At 37.8% G+C, this 20,483-nt stretch overlaps 1 protein-coding gene across 3 annotated transcripts; it reads left to right on the forward strand.

Moving 5' to 3' along the window:
* Positions 1 to 13,612: 13,612 nt before the first annotated feature.
* LOC114278800 (putative receptor-like protein kinase At1g80640) lies at positions 13,613 to 19,011 on the forward strand. 3 transcript variants are annotated; one of them, XM_082908874.1, is made up of 11 exons: positions 13,613 to 14,002; positions 15,546 to 15,676; positions 15,976 to 16,146; positions 16,263 to 16,513; positions 16,609 to 16,741; positions 16,856 to 16,919; positions 17,012 to 17,108; positions 17,243 to 17,345; positions 18,131 to 18,249; positions 18,350 to 18,439; positions 18,524 to 19,011. In XM_082908874.1, the coding sequence occupies exons 2-11, from the start codon at positions 15,658 to 15,660 to the stop codon at positions 18,674 to 18,676; spliced, it is 1,200 nt and encodes a 399-aa protein (XP_082765000.1). In that variant the 5' UTR covers positions 13,613 to 14,002; positions 15,546 to 15,657; the 3' UTR covers positions 18,677 to 19,011. The 3 variants fall into 3 exon arrangements, with proteins under 3 accessions (XP_082765000.1, XP_082764999.1, XP_028076734.2); XM_082908873.1 differs by lacking the exon at positions 13,613 to 14,002 and adding an exon at positions 14,077 to 14,241; XM_028220933.2 differs by lacking the exon at positions 13,613 to 14,002 and having other exon boundaries at positions 15,231 to 15,676.
* The last annotated feature ends 1,472 nt before the right edge of the window (positions 19,012 to 20,483 follow it).

A 20,483-nucleotide genomic window follows, 5' to 3' on the forward strand; every position in this document is an offset into this window, starting at 1 on the left:
GCAATTTGGTATGCAAAATTGGAGAACTCTGTGAAACAGAACTGGGAAGAGATGGCTGAGGCCTTTATAACTCAATACTCCTATAACACGCAGATTGAGATTACAACTCGTGATCTTGAGACGACTAGATAGGAGCCGAAGGAGAGCTTTTCTGATTTCGTAACCCGTTGGAGGGCCAAGGCCTCAATGATGACCGTTAGGCCAACTGACAAAGACCAGATCAGGATGGTTGTGCGCAACCTCCAGCCTAAGCTCATGCAAAAGATGATCGTTCTCCCCCTACCCACCTTTGTAGATTTACATGAGATTGGGGTGCAAATCGAGGATGCTATGAAGCAGGGCCTCATTGACCAGGAGAAGGAGCAGCCCAAGAGGGCGTTTTCCCGCAGTTCGAATGCGACCACCAGTGGTGATGCAGTTGCAAGATGTTCTGAAGTGGGCATGGTCACCACCATCACATCAAAAATAGCTATCCCATTCACCGGTGCGTCTGGAAGTAGCTCACAAAAAACCAAATATCTACCTCGAGTCAAGAGGGCTTTTACCCCACTTCATATGCCTTTGTCAAAGGCTCTAGAGGTCTTACTCCAGAAAGGACATCTGAAACCGTCGGAACAACGGCCTCTACCCGATCCTATCCCTCCAAAGCATGACCAGACTAAATACTAAGCCTACCATCAACAAATCGGTCATGACACTGACAGTTGCTTTCGTCTTCGCCATGATGTACAAGATCTGTTTGACAACAAGGTCATCGCCGCACCAGCTCAGCAAAGTCTATTAGCACTGGATCAGTGAACTTGGGAGATAGTACGAGTATGTGATCGGGGGATGAACCACCTGCGGGCGGCGCTCAGTTTACTCCAGATGTGGCGTATGGCACGCACTGTTTTGAGCATTTGCGAATGCTAGCTTTTGTGCTTTCTGACTTGGGTATTGGGTCAGTCTTGTTGTTTTGTATAGAGTCAGCCTTTTTATGCTGAGTCAGTCGGGTCTGTCTTGTTATACCGAGTCAGTCCTGTTTTGTTGGAGTCGGGTGATTTCGGGGGTGTTACCTCGGACATCACTTGCTTGTTTTGTGTTTGTCTTTTCATTTTCTTTTGAGTCTGTTTTTGCCTTGGAGCCAGTAATGCCAACAGATTTGAATGAACAGTAGTGATTTTCACACCCTTGTGCTGCCTTGCACCAGTTGTGCCAGAAAGTTTGAATGAAATGGCAATACTTTTTGCCCACTTTTCTATGCCTCGAACTCATTGCATTGACCAAGTTTTCCAAAACTTTTCAAACATTGTGATGAAAACGAAGATGGAGGAATTCCTTGGGTTTTGTAAAATTTGATCAATTAAGAAGAAAGAGAGACACGCTAAGCCCTTAATAAATGAAATCATGTTTGTTAATATGAGTACTGAGAAGGACCCTGGCTTGATCCAGATTGGTTCTACATTGTCTTCAGCGCGAGCGATTTGTCGCTTTCTTAAAAAATTTCAAAAAACGTTTTGCGCGGTCTTGCAAAGACCTATGTGGAATCGCTCTTGAGATTGTGCAGCTTAAGATCGCTCTCAGCCTTGAGGCTTGACCCCTTTTACTTTCAAACCTTGAACTCAGATTCAGAATATTCAACAGTCAACCACGATGTGAGGCCTGTGTGGCCAGATTTGAAGCAGCCCTCGAATAAGAGGCACGAAAGTCAGAACAAAAAAGATCAGATGTGATCAAAAGGAGCTTACAAAGCTAAATCAGAAGCACCCCTCGAACTAGGGCAAAAGAATTTCAAATGCGCTCGAAGAGCGAAAAGTTGAGACATTTCTCAAAATTAATGAAGATTAGCAAGGATGCCAAATCCCAGAAGAGGGGAAAAAAGAAGGTATTGCAGAAGGACAACTGAGTTCCTATCCACAACACTAGGGGCAAATTCAGGCCCCATTGGATGGACTTCTACATCGTCAGCGAACAACAGCCATTCTCCTAGATTCAGATGACTTCAGGATCTCGAAATCATTTGACATGGACAAAGCTACACTTTTACCCTTGAGAGACTCGTTGGGCCGAAAACCCGAAAGGGCGACCCAGGCAAAAGTCTGAAGTCCAGCCGTAAAACACTTCAAATTTGACTGTGTCCATGTGATGGTTCTGGTCATCTTTGTCTTCTCTGTATTCGAGAATTTGGTCGTAATTGTCACCGTAAGGACTGGTTGCCATGTGCTGCGGTGCTATTCAGACTAGGGGCAATTTTCAGTTGCCATGCAGTGCCGTTCAAACAAGGGGCAATTTTTTATTTGTTTTGGATCTGAGGTTGTGCATCTCAAGAGTAAATTCTGCGCTCGTTGAGCAGTGGCCATTTGTAAAAATAGTTTTGAAAATTTTTAATGAAGTTGACTAATTTTCTCGAAAATTACTCCATTTTTCCAAAACTGGACCATTTCTTGGACCCAAAAAAGGAAATTTTTCAGTGCTCATAACCTGACTTGCATGATTTCAAATCAGAAAATCGAACAAGCATGTAAATCTAACTCTCATTTTGGTCAAAAGTGTTTTAGTAGAAAGCCAAAAACAAAAAATGGTCAAAATGATGAACTAGGGCACAGTTGAGCCAGGTTTTCTATCTTTTCCCCATTGCCAACATACTCGCCAAGAAGGGCACTCATACCTGCCGGAAAAGGGTACCACTGAAGCTAACCGCAAAAGGGCAGAAAGCTCTCACATCCTCTAAGCAGCGAGGTATCAAGCCAAGTGCGAAGCACGAACTGGAATGGATCAAGATATTTCACTCCCTCATCTGGATAGATCTGATCACGTCCAAACTCCCCAGCAGAGCATCGTCAACCGATGTCAGCTGTAGATTTGCTACACACCCAGTTGTAGCATAACCCCTCTGTGGGAGAAATTCACTGTTGTAAACAAGAATAAGAATCTGGTAGAATACCAGGGGCAAGAGCCCACAACTTCCTGCTTACCCATCAACCACCTAGGGGAGGGATAAAAAAATGAGAGATTGAAGAATAGAGAGATGTGCACTGAGAGAAAAAGTGAGGAAATGGCTTTTTCAGAAAAAAAAAACAGAGCCTGAGGGCCGAGTGATGTGAGAATCACAAATGAGAAAGGGTGGGAAACAATACCCAGAAAAACAGGCTCCCTGTACACGTCTAAGTGTCGTGTCTTTTTGTTTTATCTCGATTCTTGTTTTGAGTCATTTCGAGTGTTACTCGATGTGTTTAGGTTGTTTATATTTTTTTTTCTATTGTTGAGTCGTAGTACGCTGTGTTCAGTCGTAGGCTCAATACCCCAGTCAAGAACTCATCTCTCAATTTCAAAAATAAAATCATTTTGCGCTCCGAGTGCCATGCCGTTCTCCACATCTGTGCAAAACAAGATTCGTTCTTTCATAAAACCGCAGGGTTCAACCCAGTTCATGCGCGAACAGTAGAACAAGGACCTATCTGAAGCTATATAGGTTCCAGATTGCAAAGCAAAAGAAAAGAGGAAATGTCGAGCATCTGAGTTTGTTTCAACTTCAGTAAGTTCCGAGATTGCATTCTGTGTGTACCTCTTCAGGTCTTGTCAATGCTCCGAAGTATGAGTGTGCCTTTATCTCAAGCTCAAGATCAAGTCTACTTCAAGCTAGAATGGCGATCAGAAGTGCCCTCCCCGAGTACCATTCCCTGCCAGAGTCATCTTGGCTGTGTTCGCAATGAGTTCCTAGGAGACCGACTACGACGGTGGAAACTAGAGTTCGAATGGCTGTTGCCTAGAACGCAAAGGTTCGAGATTTTCGAGACTAAAGTCTGGTTTAAATACCCAGGGGTGTATCCTCGGCTTAAAATCTATATGGAAGCCCCATAGGTTGAGATAGCGTATACGCGCCTCAATTCTGGATACTGAACTAACCTAGTCTGTCACCCAATTGGAGAATAGGGAAAGTTGTGAATATGATCAGGAAGAAAGGCAGCATCCAAAGTGTTCTACGTGAAGAACCCTTGTCAATATTTCAGAGCCTTTGTACTGCGAGTTGAAGGTAAGTGTTCGAAGAGCACGAGGGGAGATCCCCATCAGAGTAGAGCGGTTCATCGCCACTCACCCCATGAGGTGCTTTCTAAAGCACCGCTAGGTTTGTTTATTACATTCCTTAAACATCATGCATTGTATTGCATTGTACCTATCAAGTTTCTTTCTCATTCATGCATGATATTGTATGTACGGTTCATTTGAAACTAGCGCAACCAGGCGATATTGTATGTACGGTTTATTCAAAGAATTTCCATTTAAGGTCATTTTTTTAGTGTATCCATCACACTTCATTTACTCTGTTCACATAGTGCATCTATCACACTTTGTGTTCACCTTTAGTGTGTCTATCATACTCTGTTCACATAGTGCATCTATCACACTTTGTGTTCATTTTTAGAGTATCTATCATACTCTGGTCACATAGTGCATCTATCACATTTTGTGTTCATTTTTAGTGTATCTATCATACTTCATTCACATAGTGCATCTATCACACTTTGTGTTCACCTTTAGTGTATCTATCATACTCTGTTCACATAGTGCATCTATCACGCTTTGTGTCTACCTTTAGTGTATCGATTATACTCTGTTCACTTAGTGCATCTATCACACTTTGTGTTCATTTTAAGTGTATCTATCATACTTTGTTCACTTAGTGCATCTATCACACTTTGTGTTCACTTTAGTGTATCCATCACACTTGTTCACTTAGTGCATCTATCACACTTTGTGTTCATCTTTAGTGTATCCATTGCACCTGTTCACATAGTGCATCTATCACACTTTGTGTATCCATCCCACTTGTTCACGTAGTGCATCTATCACACTTCGTGTTCACCTTTAGTGTATCCATCACACTTGTTCACTAAGTGCATTTATCACACTTCGTGTTCACCTTTAGTGTATCCATCACACTTGTTCACTTAGTGCATCTATCACACTTTGTGTTCACCTTTAGTGTATCTATCACACTTGTTCACTTAGTGCATCTATCACACTTTGTGTTCACCTTTAGTGTATCCATCACACCTGTTCACATAGTGCATCTATCACACTTTGTGCTCACCTTTTGTGTATCCATCACACTTATTCACTTAGTACATCTATCACACTTTGTGTTCACCTTTTGTGTATCCATCACACTTGTTCACTTAGTGCATCTATCACACTTCGTGTTCACCTATTCTGTATCCATCACACTTGTTCACTTAGTGCATCTATCACACTCCGTGTTCACCGATTGTGTATCCATCACACTTTGTGTTCACCTTTAGTGTACCCATCACACTTGTTCAATTAGTGCATCTATCGCACTTTGTATTCACCTTTAGTGTATCCATCACACCGGTTCACATAGTGCATCTATCACACTTTGTGTTCACCTTTTGTGTATCCATCACTATTGTTCACTTAGTGCATCTATCATACTTCGTGTTCACCTATTCTGTATCCATCACACTTGTTCACTTAGTGTATCTATCACACTTTGTGTTCACCTTTAGTGTATCCATCACACCTGTTCACATAGTGTATCTATCACACTTTGTGTTCACCTTTTGTGTATCCATCACACTTGTTCACTTAGTGTATCTATCACACTTCGTGTTCACCTTTAGTGTATCCATCACACTTGTTCACTAAGTGCATCTATCACACTTCGTGTTCACCTTCAGTGTATCCATCACACTTGTTCACTTAGTGCATCTATCACACTTTGTGTTCACCTTTAGTGTATCCATCACACTTGTTCACTTAGTGCATCTATCACACTTTGTGTTCACCTTTAGTGTATCCATCACACCTGTTCACATAGTGCATCTATTACACTTTGTGTTCACCTTTTGTGTATCCATCACACTTATTCACTTAGTGCATCTATCACACTTGGTGTTCACCTTTTGTGTATCCATCACACTTGTTCATTTAGTGCATCTATCACACTTCGTGTTCACCTATTCTGTATCCATCACACTTATTCACTTAGTGCATCTATCACACTTCATGTTCACCTATAGTGTATCCATCACACTTTGTGTTCACCTTTAGTGTATCCATCACACCTGTTCACATAGTGCATCTATCACACTTTATGTTCACCTTTTGTGTGTCCATCACACTTGTTCACTTAGTGCATCTATCACACTTCGTGTTCACCTTTAGTGTATACAGCACACTTGTTCACTTAGCGCATCTATCACACTTCGTGTTCATCTTTTGTGTATCCGTCACACTTTGTTCACTAAGTGCATCTATCACACTTTGTATTCACCCTTTGTGTATCAATCACACGCTCGCTTTGTGTATCCATCACACGTTTACTTTGTGTATCCATCACACGCTCGCTTTGTGTATCTATCACACACTCACCTTGTGTATCTATCACACTATGCTCACTTTGTGTATCTATTACACATGTTTGTCCACTTAGTGTATCTATGACACTTCGTTCAGCTTTATGTATCTATCGCACATATTCGTGAGAATTGCATAATTTTCTTACATCCTTTCTGCATGTAATGTAGTTTGGTTTGAATTCGCCTGCTTAAACTGTTGCACTTATTGTGTATATTTGCTTCATTACAGCTTTCTTCGCATGATCATAAGTTATGTTCGGTTTTGTGCTTCTCTCTTGCATTTCGCCCCTGCCTACGGGCACATCTCTTGCTTATCCCGCCTGTTTGTCTAAGTTTTCGGCCTTGTCAAAAATGGGTCGTCTCTGGGCTTTGACATTTACTCCCGTCACGTATGACTTTTGAGTTCTGTCAAAGAGGGGCAACTGTAGACACCCTATTTTTGACCGACCTTAAGACTCAAATGTCATCGATTGAGCGCTCGGTGATTACGCATGTTGTGCTCGTTCTGAGGTTATAGAGTCTCGGCTGAGAGCCTTGCCTCCGGACTTCGGAACTTTTTTGTGCTTTGCCTCGGTTTGCAAACCAGATTTTGTTTTCTCTTCCTAAAGGGAGGGAGAGGTCTCGTCGACCATCTCTCAGTGGCCGTAGGCTACTTTTCGTGGTCGTAGACCACTGTTCCCGTTTGGAGACCAGTTTTCGGTTTTCGGAGCGATGCTTAACAATCAGTTTTCAGGACACCCGGCTGCGCGTTTTGGCCCCCGAACCCTCGTTTTGCATCCGTCTTGGTTCATTTTTGGCATGGACCCTATTTTCATTGTTTGGAAGGTGGTACAAGGGTAGGAGACCACCTTTTCTCCTTGGAGACCACTTTTCCCTCGCCGGCTGGTTGCCTTGTCAAGTAGCTGGTCTCCCTCACATTTGGCCCACAAGTGTTGGTCTCCCACCACACTACTAGCTTGCATTCAGGTGGGAGACCACCTAATGGGCTGGCCGACCACCATCCACACACTTGACCCTTTTGAACTGGTCAACCGACCAGTGGAAGTGGTCGACCGACCATCTGAACTGGTCGGCCAGCTTCCTCCTTTTCTGTCTCTGTGAGTGTGTGCCAGCTGTGCCAGCTGGAAGGCACAGACTGCATCCTCCATACACGTGTGTGGAGGATTGACAACCTTGTTTTGGCTTCTTAAAGAAGCTTAGCCCTTTGCTCTAAGCTTCCAAGAGAAGCTTGAACCCTTTTTAGCTTCTTGAAGAAGCTTGACCCTTTGGCTCTAGCTTCCTCAAGAAGCTTGACCCTTTTTGCTTTAGCTTCCTCAAGAAGCTTGGACCTTTGCACTAGCTTCTTGAGGACGCTTGGACCTTTGTTCCTCTATAAGAGAGACTCTATCCCTCATTAGCAAAGGTTCAAAAAAAAATTTGGTTAAGGCATATACATACACCCCTCTCCATCTCTCTATTTCAAGCTCCAAAGTCCCTTGTTCTTGGCCCGTTGCATACCACCTCCTATCCTAACCCCTCCACCATCACTCTAAGAATCTTGGAGACCATTTTCAGAGGTTGAAGGTTTGCATTTTTGGTCCAGAAGCTGCTGGAGTTCTTGGCTTCAAGGGTAACACTTCTTTTCCTCTTTTAAGCATTGTTTTGGTTCATCTTTTAGCTATATTTGCAAGCATATTTGGGATTTGTCATAAACTGAAAAAAGTCTTATTTTGAGATCCTTAACATGTTTTTTTAAGATCAATTTTCTGTTGGGGGTCATCTACCCCCATGCATGCTTCATTTCACCTTGTTTTAAGCCATGCATTAAGGCGTTTGTGTTGAGCTTTGTTAGCCCTTTTGACCACTGAAATCCAGCAGATTTTCAGTGGTTATTATGTGTTTTTTAGAGCCAAAATCAGAGAGGGGTGACCCTCTCACCCGTTGTCTTGTTTTCTAGCATATTTAGCCTAACAAGGGAGCCCATGTGTGCATGCTTCCAAGCCATGTTACAAGCCATTTTTGGTGAGTTTTAGGACCTGCATGAGCTCTTTCCAGAGCTGTTTTTTCCATATAAGGTGTCCCTCTGCATGTGTAGAATAACCCTCTTCATGGCATATCAAAGGAGCCTATACTTGCATGCTTCCTAACCTTATTTCAAGCCCTTTTCAATGAGTTTTAGGGCATGCATAACCTCTGTCCATAGGTGGTTTTGTCATATTGGGTGTCCATCTTGCATGTGTAGAACAACTCTCTTCATGGCCTATCAAAGGAGCATCTCATTCTTGCATGCATAGACCATGTTTCAGTAAGTTTTTGGGCTTTATTTGGCATGTCATACCTCTGAATTTTGCTGGTTTAGTGGCCCCTTGAATGCTTAATATACTTGTAGTGTAAACCCTCTTCATTAGCTTGTATTGCACGTTGTTTTGGCCCTTGATTCTAGCATTTTTTGGCCATGCCTTAACCTGATTTTGTGCATGTTTTGGACTGCTTTAGCTCTGTTTTTGTGCCCCATGGTCGAATGATGCATGCTATGCATGGTTGTAGTTCAATATCCATGCCTAGCCTTAAGTTTTGTAGCCTCTTGCATGCTTGAATAGAGGTGTTTACATGTCTTGGCATCATTGTGCATGTTATTTCAGACCTTATACTTGTGCCATGTTTCCATGTTTTCCACTCCTTAAGTGCATTTGAGAGTTGTGCTTGTTTGCCTCATTTTTGGCCATTGCATGAGCTTCATTTCCATGCCTTTTGAGCCACATTTCCATGCCTTTTGAGCCACCATTTTAGTCCATATTTGCTACTGTTTTGGTTTGCATAGGGACTGTTTGGGGGTGGTTTGGTCATTTGAGCATCACTTTGCATACCTCTAGTGTAATCCACTTCACTAATTTCGGTATTTGGGCCACCTAGCATGCATTGTGTGAGGTGTTTGCATGATTCGGGACCCTTTCGTATGCCATTTCAAAGCTGAAAAATGTGTTGTTGTATGCTATATTACATGCTTGCCATGCCTTGGCAGAGTTGCACTTGGTGCCTTAGTTTTGGTCCCTTACATTTGGGCATGTTTGCATGAGTGTTGTTGCTTCATTTCATCATGTCTGGCCACTGATTTGAGTGTGGCTGAGGTCCACTCATATTGGTTTAAGTCCATCTTGCATTGTGTATGCCATCTTATGTCATGTGCATTGAGTATGCCATTGATAGTTCATAGCATTGCGCATGCTAGTTGCACCTTTGCATATCACTCATTGTATGTTTGCGTGTCTTAGTTGCATTTCGTTTAGGATTGCATGCTAGTTGTTGCATTGTGTTTACATGCCATGCCATTCTAGTTGTTGCATAGTGTTTGGAATAGGGTTTAGTCCAAACACGGGAAACGAGGGACGTTTCGTACTCAAAGTGACGAAACGTGCTTCAATTCCCGGTCGCCGACACTCTTGACTATCCATGATAGAGTTGTTGGCTTTAGGTGTCCATTTGTGCATTCATTTCACATTAAGTCGTGCAATTCGACTCTTCAACCATCATGCATCGAGATGCGTGATTCCTGGCACGAGGATCGAGGACTACACTCCCTAGAGCTCATGCAATGACGGGGAGAGTGGTTGTGCATACACATGTTGAAAATATTTTGCCATGCCCCTTTCTTACTCTCTGTTACAGCAAACCGGAAGCCAGCAGCAAAAATTGGTCAGCAGTATCCCTACAAGTTCCCATGGAGTTGTGTACAGTGTTCCGGGGTCAATTGTAAACAGAGGCAAATCGGGGCATCGCAATGGATTTCCCGACAAAGCGACTCGAGCATGCATGCATCTTTTATCATTCCGAACAGAGCTGAGGCAGTCTACTTCATGTAGCATTGCATGCTAGTTTACTCGCTTTCTTAGTTAATTTGTTAATTAGCTAGTGTTGTGTAATAATTAGTTATTCATTTTGGTTGTGTAATATTTATTCGGACCCTCTGCGAGAGGGCAATGTTGTAATAAGTGTGCGTGTGTGTATGGTGCATGCCTTCCAACCCCACGTCTTTCTCTCTTTTATTTACCAGCTTATGATGGTTAGTTTAGGGCACGTTTCAATTAGCATACTTATGCTTGCATGTTTGCATCCATTTATCTGTCTTGCATGCATCAGGCTCGGCGCATCATACTAACTGCATTGTATTTCAATTCCGAGTTGAATACGTGTATCAGTTGTTGCATTTCATATGCCATTTTAGAATAGCCGAGCATATCTTAGTTGCATTTTTACATGTGTTGCATTAGGCATTTCAGCATAGTTAGGATTCATGCATGATTTCTAATTAGCTTCTTTCTTTGGCTTGGAGTACTCGGTAAGTTTTTATGCTTTAGCATCCTTGCATGCGTGTGAGTGACTGCCATGATAGCATGCTTACCATGAGACTATTTGCTTATGTGATATAACTGCCTGAATGCCTGTTGGTAGAGGTTGGGTTATTTAAATTGGAACAATGCATTAAATGAGAGTTTTAAGCCTACTTGAGAGTGGCAAAATCATGTTTTCTAAGCCCACCCGAGGGTGGCAAAATCCACGTCTTAGCCTACTTGCGAGTAGCACCTTCAAACCGTTTTTCAAAACGAACATGAGATGTTTTGTTCCAATTCAGACGACCCAGTCTATACTTGTATGCTGTGCGCATCACATAGTAATTCTAGGCTAATAACCGGAATAGGAGCACATATGTTTTCAAAACTCGGTATCATGCTTAGTAGTGGCCGATCTTTTGATCGGGTAAGCGGGGGTGCTTATAGCTGACCTTCCCCAATTATACTCAAGTTCCCGAGCCGAGGCAACTTTGGTGATGACGGACATGTGGCCTTAGGCAACGAGTCGGGGTTTCCTAAATTTCCTCAAAATAAATATTTAGGTGGCGACTCTGTATCTGGCAAAGCAGTCCATGTTTGGCACTTCTTTCTAAAAATTAATTTTTCAAAAACGATTTGTCGGATTTGGAATCTTTGATGATTCATTGGTCTTGCATTGCACTCTGCGAGATTAGATACAAGACCGTGACATTGAGTCGTGAACTGTAGTAAGCTCAAATGAACAAAACGGGATTTCCTCCCAAGACGTTCGGGGACGTCTATAGCCGCCGACCGGCACAGCTGAGCCGTAGCGGGTGCGGGTTGTGTGTTGAGTCGGTTCTAACATTAATTTTTTGAACAAAATTTATTTGAATTTTTTTTAAATTCTTGCAGGAAATTATTTAAATTTCAAAATATATTTGAATTCAAATTTTTTGTTCAAAAATTGTGCCTCCGAATTCCACTAAATTCCCCACTATTAAACAGGTTTTAACTTCCGGACAGATTCAAAATTGCCAGACAGATTCAAATCTGTGAGCAGTTTTCCAACAGATAGAAACTGCCCAGCAGTTATCTGTTTTTACCTGTCCAATTTGATTTAGCATCTGTTCATTCAAATTTCAAGCCTGTTTGGGTTTGTCATGAAGTCTATAAATTCAGATTCATTTCCAGCAGTCATTTTAATTTCGAAAAATCATTTTTCTTGCCTTCATTTTGCTCTCTTGCATTAACTTATTCTTCATATTATTTTAGGAAAATTTTGAAGAGTATAGAATACAGGTTTTGTTCGCCGGACAAATTGCTTGGAGTGCTACTACAATTTGTGAAGATCATCGTATCCTGGGAGATAAATGCCATTTGTCCGTAAGCATTATAGCGGGGCGAATCTGTTTTAAGGACAGAGTGTCACACACTCGACTTAATCTTTTAATTATTTATTTAGTTCGGTAAAATAAATTCGATAAGTAACTTATTTTTATTTGTTTGATTTGTTTCAACTTTTTTTTTTTTTACTCAGAAGATTGTTCCAACAGTAAATTGAATAATTAATATAAAAAAAAACTTTTTCCTTACACCTACATACACGTTCTTTACGACAAGTTTAACTGCAAAAATAATTTCAAATTTTGAAAATCGAATTTGCAAGTTTACTTTCAAATTTGAATAAAAATATGTTACACACATGTAGTGTGTGCACCCTTCTAATATATATGATAAGTGTCTATAATAGGTAAGTTATCATATTTATGGTGTTGATTATTATAAATCTTATAATTAATTATTTTTCATCTCATAATTAAAAAATATGAAAAATTATAACCAAGTATAACTGAAGATTTTTTGGATCATAATCAAAATAATAATCACAAATAAGTGATAACTAATATCACAATAAATCATAATACCATTCATGAGTGATAGTCATAACCAACAACGAAAAACCACACATGATAAAATTGGAACAAATAATATATATTATTAAAAATAGTGTTTTTTTTTATGTTTATATGGTACATTATAAGAGTTTACTTTTTTCTAAAAGTGACATGTCAGCGTGTATTTTTTTTAATTATATATAGAGTTCTACACAAACCAAAACCTAATTAATTTTACTAACTTTACCATATTTTATACAGACTCTATTTGACAAATATTTTTTTTTTCATATATTTGTCATAGTAAATTGAGATAATCCACAAATCCAATATCAATTTTGCCTTTCACATTTTTTTTCTTAATTCTTTCAAGAGTATTAGGATTTTTTTTAATACTAAATTGCCTTCTTTGTTTTTTTTCCCCTTATTTTCTCATACATTATTCTATACCCAATACCAATTCGATCTTATGGACTTGTCATTTAAATTTTATAGTGATCCATATATTTTACATAACCACAACTCACATGAGGAAAAACTTGCACGACAGTAATATTCTCGAGGAACATCTAAAGTTTGGATTTACTACTTAGTTACTTTTAAATTATTAAACAGTAAGTTCTTTTATATTTTAACATCATATTACAGATGATTAATCACTTCATTATATAGTTGATATCTTAATTTAATTAAGAGTATTTATTTTACAATCTTATTATTTAATATATATCATATAAAATCATTATATGATAATCCAACTACAATATGTTTATATTTAATTTTTTTAATAAATTTTATATAATTTCTATTTCTACATGTTTTTATTTTCTAAATGAATATAAAAAGAAAATTAAATAATTAGAATTACTTTTATATTACTAATTCTTCTTCTAAATTAACTATTATTTTTAGGGGCATTTACATACAAGTCTCATTTTATGAACTTATAATCCATTAAGTTCTATAGATAAAATTATTTACTCTTTCAAGTCACATTAATTTTTAATAGACCAATTTATTGTTGTCTTCATTCTCGACTTGGTCGACTACTGTTCTCGCTTGTTCGATCGTCTTCATTCTCTCCACAAACTCAATTCAAATCCTGATTCTCTACCTCTCTCTGTTCTCTCTCGGCATTACCGTCTTTGCTTCTAATTGGACTAGCTCGAAATCTGAAATTTCTCGCCAAATCGAGCTCTCCAAGCCGGTTATCGCCTTCGCTACCTCTGATATCGTTCACAATCTCTCCTTACTTCTCCACCGTATGATTATTCTCGATTCATCAGAGTTCGAGTCTGTGATGACGAATTGAACTCGAAAATTTAACCAAATTAACGTTTCTCAATCCGATACATCAACGATTCTCTACTCTTGGGGAACTACTGACAAATCCAAAGACGTGAAGCTGAGTCACCGGAACTTCATATCATCGTTGGCCAGAGCACAAGCTTCTCGTTCGGTAAGATCTTCACTGGCAGTTAGTTTCTGTGCGATTTTGTACTTCCACGTGTATGGATTTCTGTCGTGTTTAAGGGCGGTGGCGATGGGGTCTTAGATAGAATGAAGGTCATCAATGGATGAATGTGGTCTTCACTTGGTCTTCAATGTGTGTTTGCAACAGTAAACATGTGGGTTTACAATTTTCAACAACCCTGAAACCGTAGCAGTGGATCTACTCAACAAGTGTGTAGAAGGAGGGTAAGGGTGGTGTGTTGCTTTACTGTTTTCCCTTTGGTCCCTAGAATTACTTTTCATCTCTGTTCCCAAATTTCCCTATCCTATTCCCTATACCTGTGCATCTCCAACCATTGGAGCAGTGGTGAAGGTAAATGCAAGAGAGAGAGTAGATTGATAATATTCTCAATTTTAATCATGAAAAAAATTGAGAAATTTCTCAAAATTGATAATATTCTCAGTTATTACTAGAAAAAAATTTGAGAAATTTCTTAATTTTGATAATTATAAACTCAAATCATTCTTTATTTTGAAATTAAGAACATTCTCAGTTTATAATATTCTCAATTTTTATTATGAAAAAAAATTGAGAACATTCTCAGTTTTGGGATTAAAAAGCAAAACGTCTTTTTACCTATAAATGAGATTTATTGGTTCAAAATTTTTTTGATAGGACCTAAGCTACCATTAAATATTTAAACAGGACTTTTGGTAATTAATCCTTATTTTTATTATCAAAATGAGTATTTTTATTTTACTATTTTATAACTTAATATATATCATATAAAATTATTATATAATAATTACACTTTAATAATATGATAGAACTAAAATTATTAACATACACAAATAATTTTAAGTATTTAAGTAATAATTTTATAAAACGATAGTGTCAATATTATCAAAATAAAAAATTAAAATCATACTTTAATTTTAATTTTAAATTAAAATTAAAATTATTCTTTTATAACATATATTATACCATCAAACATTTTTTTTAAAAAAAAAAAACATGTGGATTGCACTAGTTAACTGCTAGTGAAGTAGGTATTATAGAATTTCCATTTGTAATATATTAGTTTTCAAGTAAATTAATTTTCAAATCAAAAAAACAAAAATTGAATTCAAAACTAGAAAAAGTGTTTATAACCTCCCCCACGAACCATCGTCTTCTAGTGTCCACAATTCCACCAATCTCTGCTGCCACTATTACTCCTACGTGACTCTCATAATTCGTTCGTGGAGTGGGCCTTCCTTCCGAGTTCCCTCTCTTTCTCTCTCTCATTACATAAAAAATCCTGTTTCTGACTTTTCCTGCAATGCAACACTGTTTTGTCCCCATTTTGCTTATAGAAAGAGAGAGAGAGAGAGAGAGAGAGACCCATACACACACACATTCAAAAATGGAGGATCAAAATCTCAGACTTTAAAAAATTACAGTCTCAACACCTAGGCTCCCTTCTCTCTCTCTCTCTCTCTCTCAAACATTACTGTGCCATTTTTGATATGAACCTTCTTGTTATGGTAATATCCATTTGGGTTTTCAGCTGCACTTGGTTTTTATCAGCAATTGATGCCAGACCAGACCCTCCTCTTTCTTCAGTTTCTGACCCAGTTCTTCCAACTGCGAAGCAACCCTTTTCTCAATTTTCTTCAGAAATGGCTGTTCACTCTCCAGGTAAATCAAGCAATGCCTGCCCATCTTTATTTGTTTCTGTCTCTAGTTTTATAACTTTTATTCATAGAGAGCCAAATGCTCGGAATGTGTGAACTAAAATTATTTGCTATTTGCAGAACCAATATGATGTTCTATTTTGAACCCCCAATTTTCTCAATTTTTTGGAGCTTTTAGATCAGTTTGTGTTGTATCAATATGCAAAATTGGATTTAGTACTTTAATTTAGGAAAAATAAGGTATTTTCTTTTATTTATTTATAATTTTTCTTGCTTGCTTGCTTTGATTACTTCTGGAATCAGGATTGCCAGAGGTTAGAGTAGTGCACCACCAAGATTTGAACAAGAAAATTCTCATAGCACTCATTGTTGCTTCAAGTCTCCTTGGTGGAATTTTGGTGTCTCTGTTATGTTTCTGGATCTGTAGACTGAAGAACTTGAAAAACTCCAACACTAAAAGCCAACAAAGCCAGGGTATGTTCTTGATGATGAAGTCTCATTCAATTTTCCTTCATGTTTAACTGTTCTTCTTGAATTTTTTTTTTTATATTTATTTATTTATTTTTTTAATATATCAATTTGATTTGAAGATGCTGTGAAAGGACTTCCAATGGGTCAAGCTTTGGGTAGTTTCAATTCTTTGAGAATGGCTGGTAGAAAGGGCTCTATTGCTCTAATTGACTATCAGTTGTTAATAGCTGCAACAAACAATTTCCATGAAGACAATGTTTTGGGTGAGGGTGGATTTGGACGGGTTTATAAAGCCCGATTCAATGATAATGCGCTAGCAGCTGTAAAAAGACTCCATGGCGGAAGCCAGGATGCTGAAAGAGAATTCAAGGTAGCATTTGACCGGAGATTTTCAAAATCTATCTGTTGATATTGTTTTTCTTGTTGTAATTTATGGTCCTTTTTAATTGCCAATTCAAATTGTAGATTGAAATTGATTGGTTGAGTAAAATTCATCATGAGAATATAGTTTCTCTACTGGGTTGCTGCATTCATGGAGAGGCAAGGTTTCTGGTTTATGAGTTGATGCCTAACGGGTCTTTGGAATCCCAATTGCATGGTAAGAAGTCTTTTATTATCCGTATGAAGCAAGGAAATGTAGACAACGGTAAAGAAATCAACATTACTAAATTCATTATTTGTTTTTGTTTTTCATTTTTAATTGATATTTTAGGACCATCTCACGGATCAGCTTTAACCTGGCATCTCCGAATGAAGATTGCTCTGGATGTTGCAAGGTACACCATTCTGCCAAGTTATCTTGTTATTTGTATTTTTTGACTCTATTGTTACGTGAAGCATCACAATCACCACTATTGATGTTGGCCAGAGGATTAGAATTTCTTCATGAGCGCTGCAACCCTCCCGTGATCCATAGAGATCTGAAGTCATCTAACATTCTTCTTGATTCCAACTTCAATGCTAAGGTAAAATTAGTATGATACCTAATATTTAAAATAAAAAAAATATAAAAAAAAAACTAATGCGTTCTCACATTTGTGTTCTCCGATGAAGTTTAGTTAAAAGTTCTCTTTTTCTAATTAGGTTTCTTTTGATTCAGCTTTCTGATTTTGGCCTAGCAATAGCTGGTGGAAACCTAAGCAAGGATAACGTAAAGCTTTCAGGAACTTTGGGATATATAGCCCCAGAGTACATTTTGGATGGTATGCAAAAGTTGTTTACGAGTTTTAATCTTTACCAATTTCAATAGACTTTTTAACAGGTTGCTTGATATGTTTACTTGATATACTTTTCTTTTCTACAGACTTCTCTTCAAAGTACGTGTGAACATCAAAACTTTTCTTGTGTGCCAAAATGACCACTTTCTAGCAACATCCTTCATACAGTATTTTCCTTTAATAGGACTTAAAATGACTAATAAGGATCTAATATGTGGAAAACAATGCCAAACATTTAGTGCACTTCAATAGTTTAATTATCATCACATTACAAATTCATCTATAGTTGCTAAAGAAAACATATTTTGTTGAAGTTTATTGTATTTTGATGAATGCAGAAGCTTCTGAATTAGTAATCTCTAGAATGGAAACTTCACCAAATTTTCAGGAATATCCTTGGATGTGGATGCATGATTCTGTTTTTCTTGTATGAACCTCGCTTTCCACATTCGTTCTTGAAACATTATTTGTGCCTTAACCCTGTCTTCGCTTTTCATGTTATTTTTTTCCCAGTTGTAGTTCCAAGCCCAATGTCCTAATAGTCCTCAAGGTTTTCATGTCACTAATATGCCGCCTTTTTACTATAATTTTCTTCATTTCTTGACGTGTATTTTTTAACAAATTCCTTTATAGCAGCAGAATGTAAAAATTGTATTAAAAAAACCGTTGCTACATTTAGAAATGTCTCTTGGATCTGTCCCCAAAACCAGATAGCCGAAATACAAGTAGAATTTCCACTAATAATGCAATCTTCACCATTATATTTTCAGGTAAATTGACTGACAAAAGTGATGTCTATGCTTTTGGTGTTGTTCTTCTGGAGCTTTTGATGGGAAGAAAGTCCATGGAAAAAGCAGCATCAGATCAGCACCAGTCTATTGTCTCATGGGTAAGCATTACATCTATTAACGCATTTAACCAATCCATGAAATTTTGATAAACATTCGAGTTATTAGAACCTAATGTTCTAACCATGTTTTGACAAGCAGGCCATGCCTCAGCTTACTGACAGGTCAAAGCTTCCAAACATTGTGGACCCTGTGATCAGAAATACAATGGATTTAAAGCACTTATATCAAGTTTGTCCAATAGAACTAGTGCAATTTCTCCATTTTGATTTCTCCTAATCATCTTAAGTTAATTGGATTCAATGTTTTGGATAGGTTGCTGCTGTTGCCGTGCTGTGTGTACAACCAGAACCAAGTTACAGGCCTTTGATAACCGATGTGCTGCACTCCTTCATTCCTCTCGTGCCTCTTGAGCTTGGGGGATCACTAAGAGTTCCAGAAACTGTGCCGCCTGCCTGCAGTAGTTAGCCTTCGAGTCATTGATTACATAAAACTGGGGAATGTGACTTATACAGGTGCATGCTGTATTTGTTTTTTTTTATTTATTTATTTATTTTTGTTTGTTTTTTTATTTTTTTGCAGTTGTAAAGTGAGGCGTTTTGTATAGAAATTTACAGCATTGATCATATCTCTTCAAGTGTACACCTCCAATGTGTTTGAACATAAGTGAGGATTGGAGTCATGGATTAGTTGCTCTTTGAAGGGATATTAACTGAATGTGCTGGTGACATTTATACATGGATGTTGAAGCCTAAGCTGTTTTTGCTCATTATTTAAGTAATAATGACATTTGTATTATCACATAGTTAAGGGCTGAACTGTTTCTTTAAATGCGATATGTGATTGTGACGCCTCAACCGGCTGTATTAATTCGATTTCATGAATTTCATGACACCAGCCCATGTTGGTGCTAAATATGAATCAGATTTATTGGCCGGAAGTTTGGCCAGGTAAGTATTCCGATGGCTTAGTTAGTTCCTCTGTTCGTGAAAGACAACTTGGTAGTGTATTGTAGGATATAATGGCCCTGTTTGGTAAAGGTGTGAGAAAGTGCTTATAGCTTATGCCTCAACAGCTTATAGCTTATAACTTTCAGCTTAAACTGATTTCCAGCTTATTCTTAAAGCATCTCCTGCCCCACTCAAAGAATAAGCTGATTTCTGACTTTCAAAAAGCTATAAATTATAAGTTATAAGCTAAACTAAACACATCAAAATAGTTTAAATTAAGCTGAAAGCTGAAATAAGCTGTAATTAAGCTCTGCCAAACAGGCACAATTTTGGGTGCCTTTCAACAGTTGTTCTTCCCCTATTTAGGGGTGGTTTGGGATATTCTAAATAAGTATATTTTTTAACTTTTTATGAAATATGGGTTGGTAATAGATTGGGTTTGAAATGATGTGCTAGAGAGATGATGTGACTTAAATAAGATGATATGATTTAAATAGGATAGTGACTTTTTTATTTTTTTAGGTTATGACAAACAAAGTCTTTTAGAGGTAAGAGCATCTCCAATGCTTATTTTCTTTTTCTTTTTCTTTTTCTTTTTTTTTAAAAAAATTTATAATTAAATTTGAGTTAAAAACTTTATCTGATACCAAGCGTTCAACGTTAAATTTTTTATTTTCATTAAACAATCGGTAACTTACGAGATTTGATAAAAAAAAATTAAATATTCATTTAATTTGACAAAAAAAAATTGACTCTCTTTATTTGATATTAATTTGATTGGTAAACGGTTAGAATATCATTTTTATCAAATTTGATGAAGAATTTAAATCTGAATTGTAGATGTTGATGGTCTAAGATGGTTTGCCCAGTCCCTTTTCTCTCTCCTAGACCATGCTTGAGCACGCGAGAGCTATCATCAATGTTGTTGCCTAGATGTAATAGCTATCACAATCTTAAGAGACAGTTAGAACATTTTGACTTCGGCATGCACAATAGTTTACAAGTGAAAATTAAATTTTAAGAAATTATACTAAACTTAAAGGTTTAACTATAAAATTATAATAAAGTTTTATGAAAATCTTGAAGTGAGTGGAAAGATGAGAGTGTGATTATCTTTGATGAGATGGAAACAGAGGTGAAGTGTCACCTAATTAGGAATCTTTTTAAAGGTGAAGAATTAGAGTTCTCAATCTTCATTTAAAAAGAAAATCTTCTTAAACCCTGCATCTAAAAAGAAAATATTCTTAAACCTTGCATCAGCTATGGATAAGAAATTTTGATTTGAAAAACATGTTTAAGATAAGAAATGGAAGGCCTTGTGGTGT

This window comes from Camellia sinensis, chromosome 15, assembly GCF_055761805.1.
Source record: "Camellia sinensis isolate YWXY chromosome 15, ASM5576180v1, whole genome shotgun sequence".
Taxonomy (NCBI): Eukaryota; Viridiplantae; Streptophyta; class Magnoliopsida; order Ericales; family Theaceae; genus Camellia; species Camellia sinensis.

Excerpts from the sequence above, each read along its gene's own strand:
- LOC114278800 (XM_028220933.2), top strand. The coding sequence starts at position 15,505 with ATGAACCTTCTTGTTATGGTAATATCCATTTGGGTTTTCAGCTGCACT. Across the intron at positions 16,514-16,608 it reads ATGCTGAAAGAGAATTCAAG|ATTGAAATTGATTGGTTGAG; the intron begins GTAGCATTTGAC and ends TTCAAATTGTAG. Across the intron at positions 17,346-18,130 it reads CCCAGAGTACATTTTGGATG|GTAAATTGACTGACAAAAGT; the intron begins GTATGCAAAAGT and ends TTATATTTTCAG.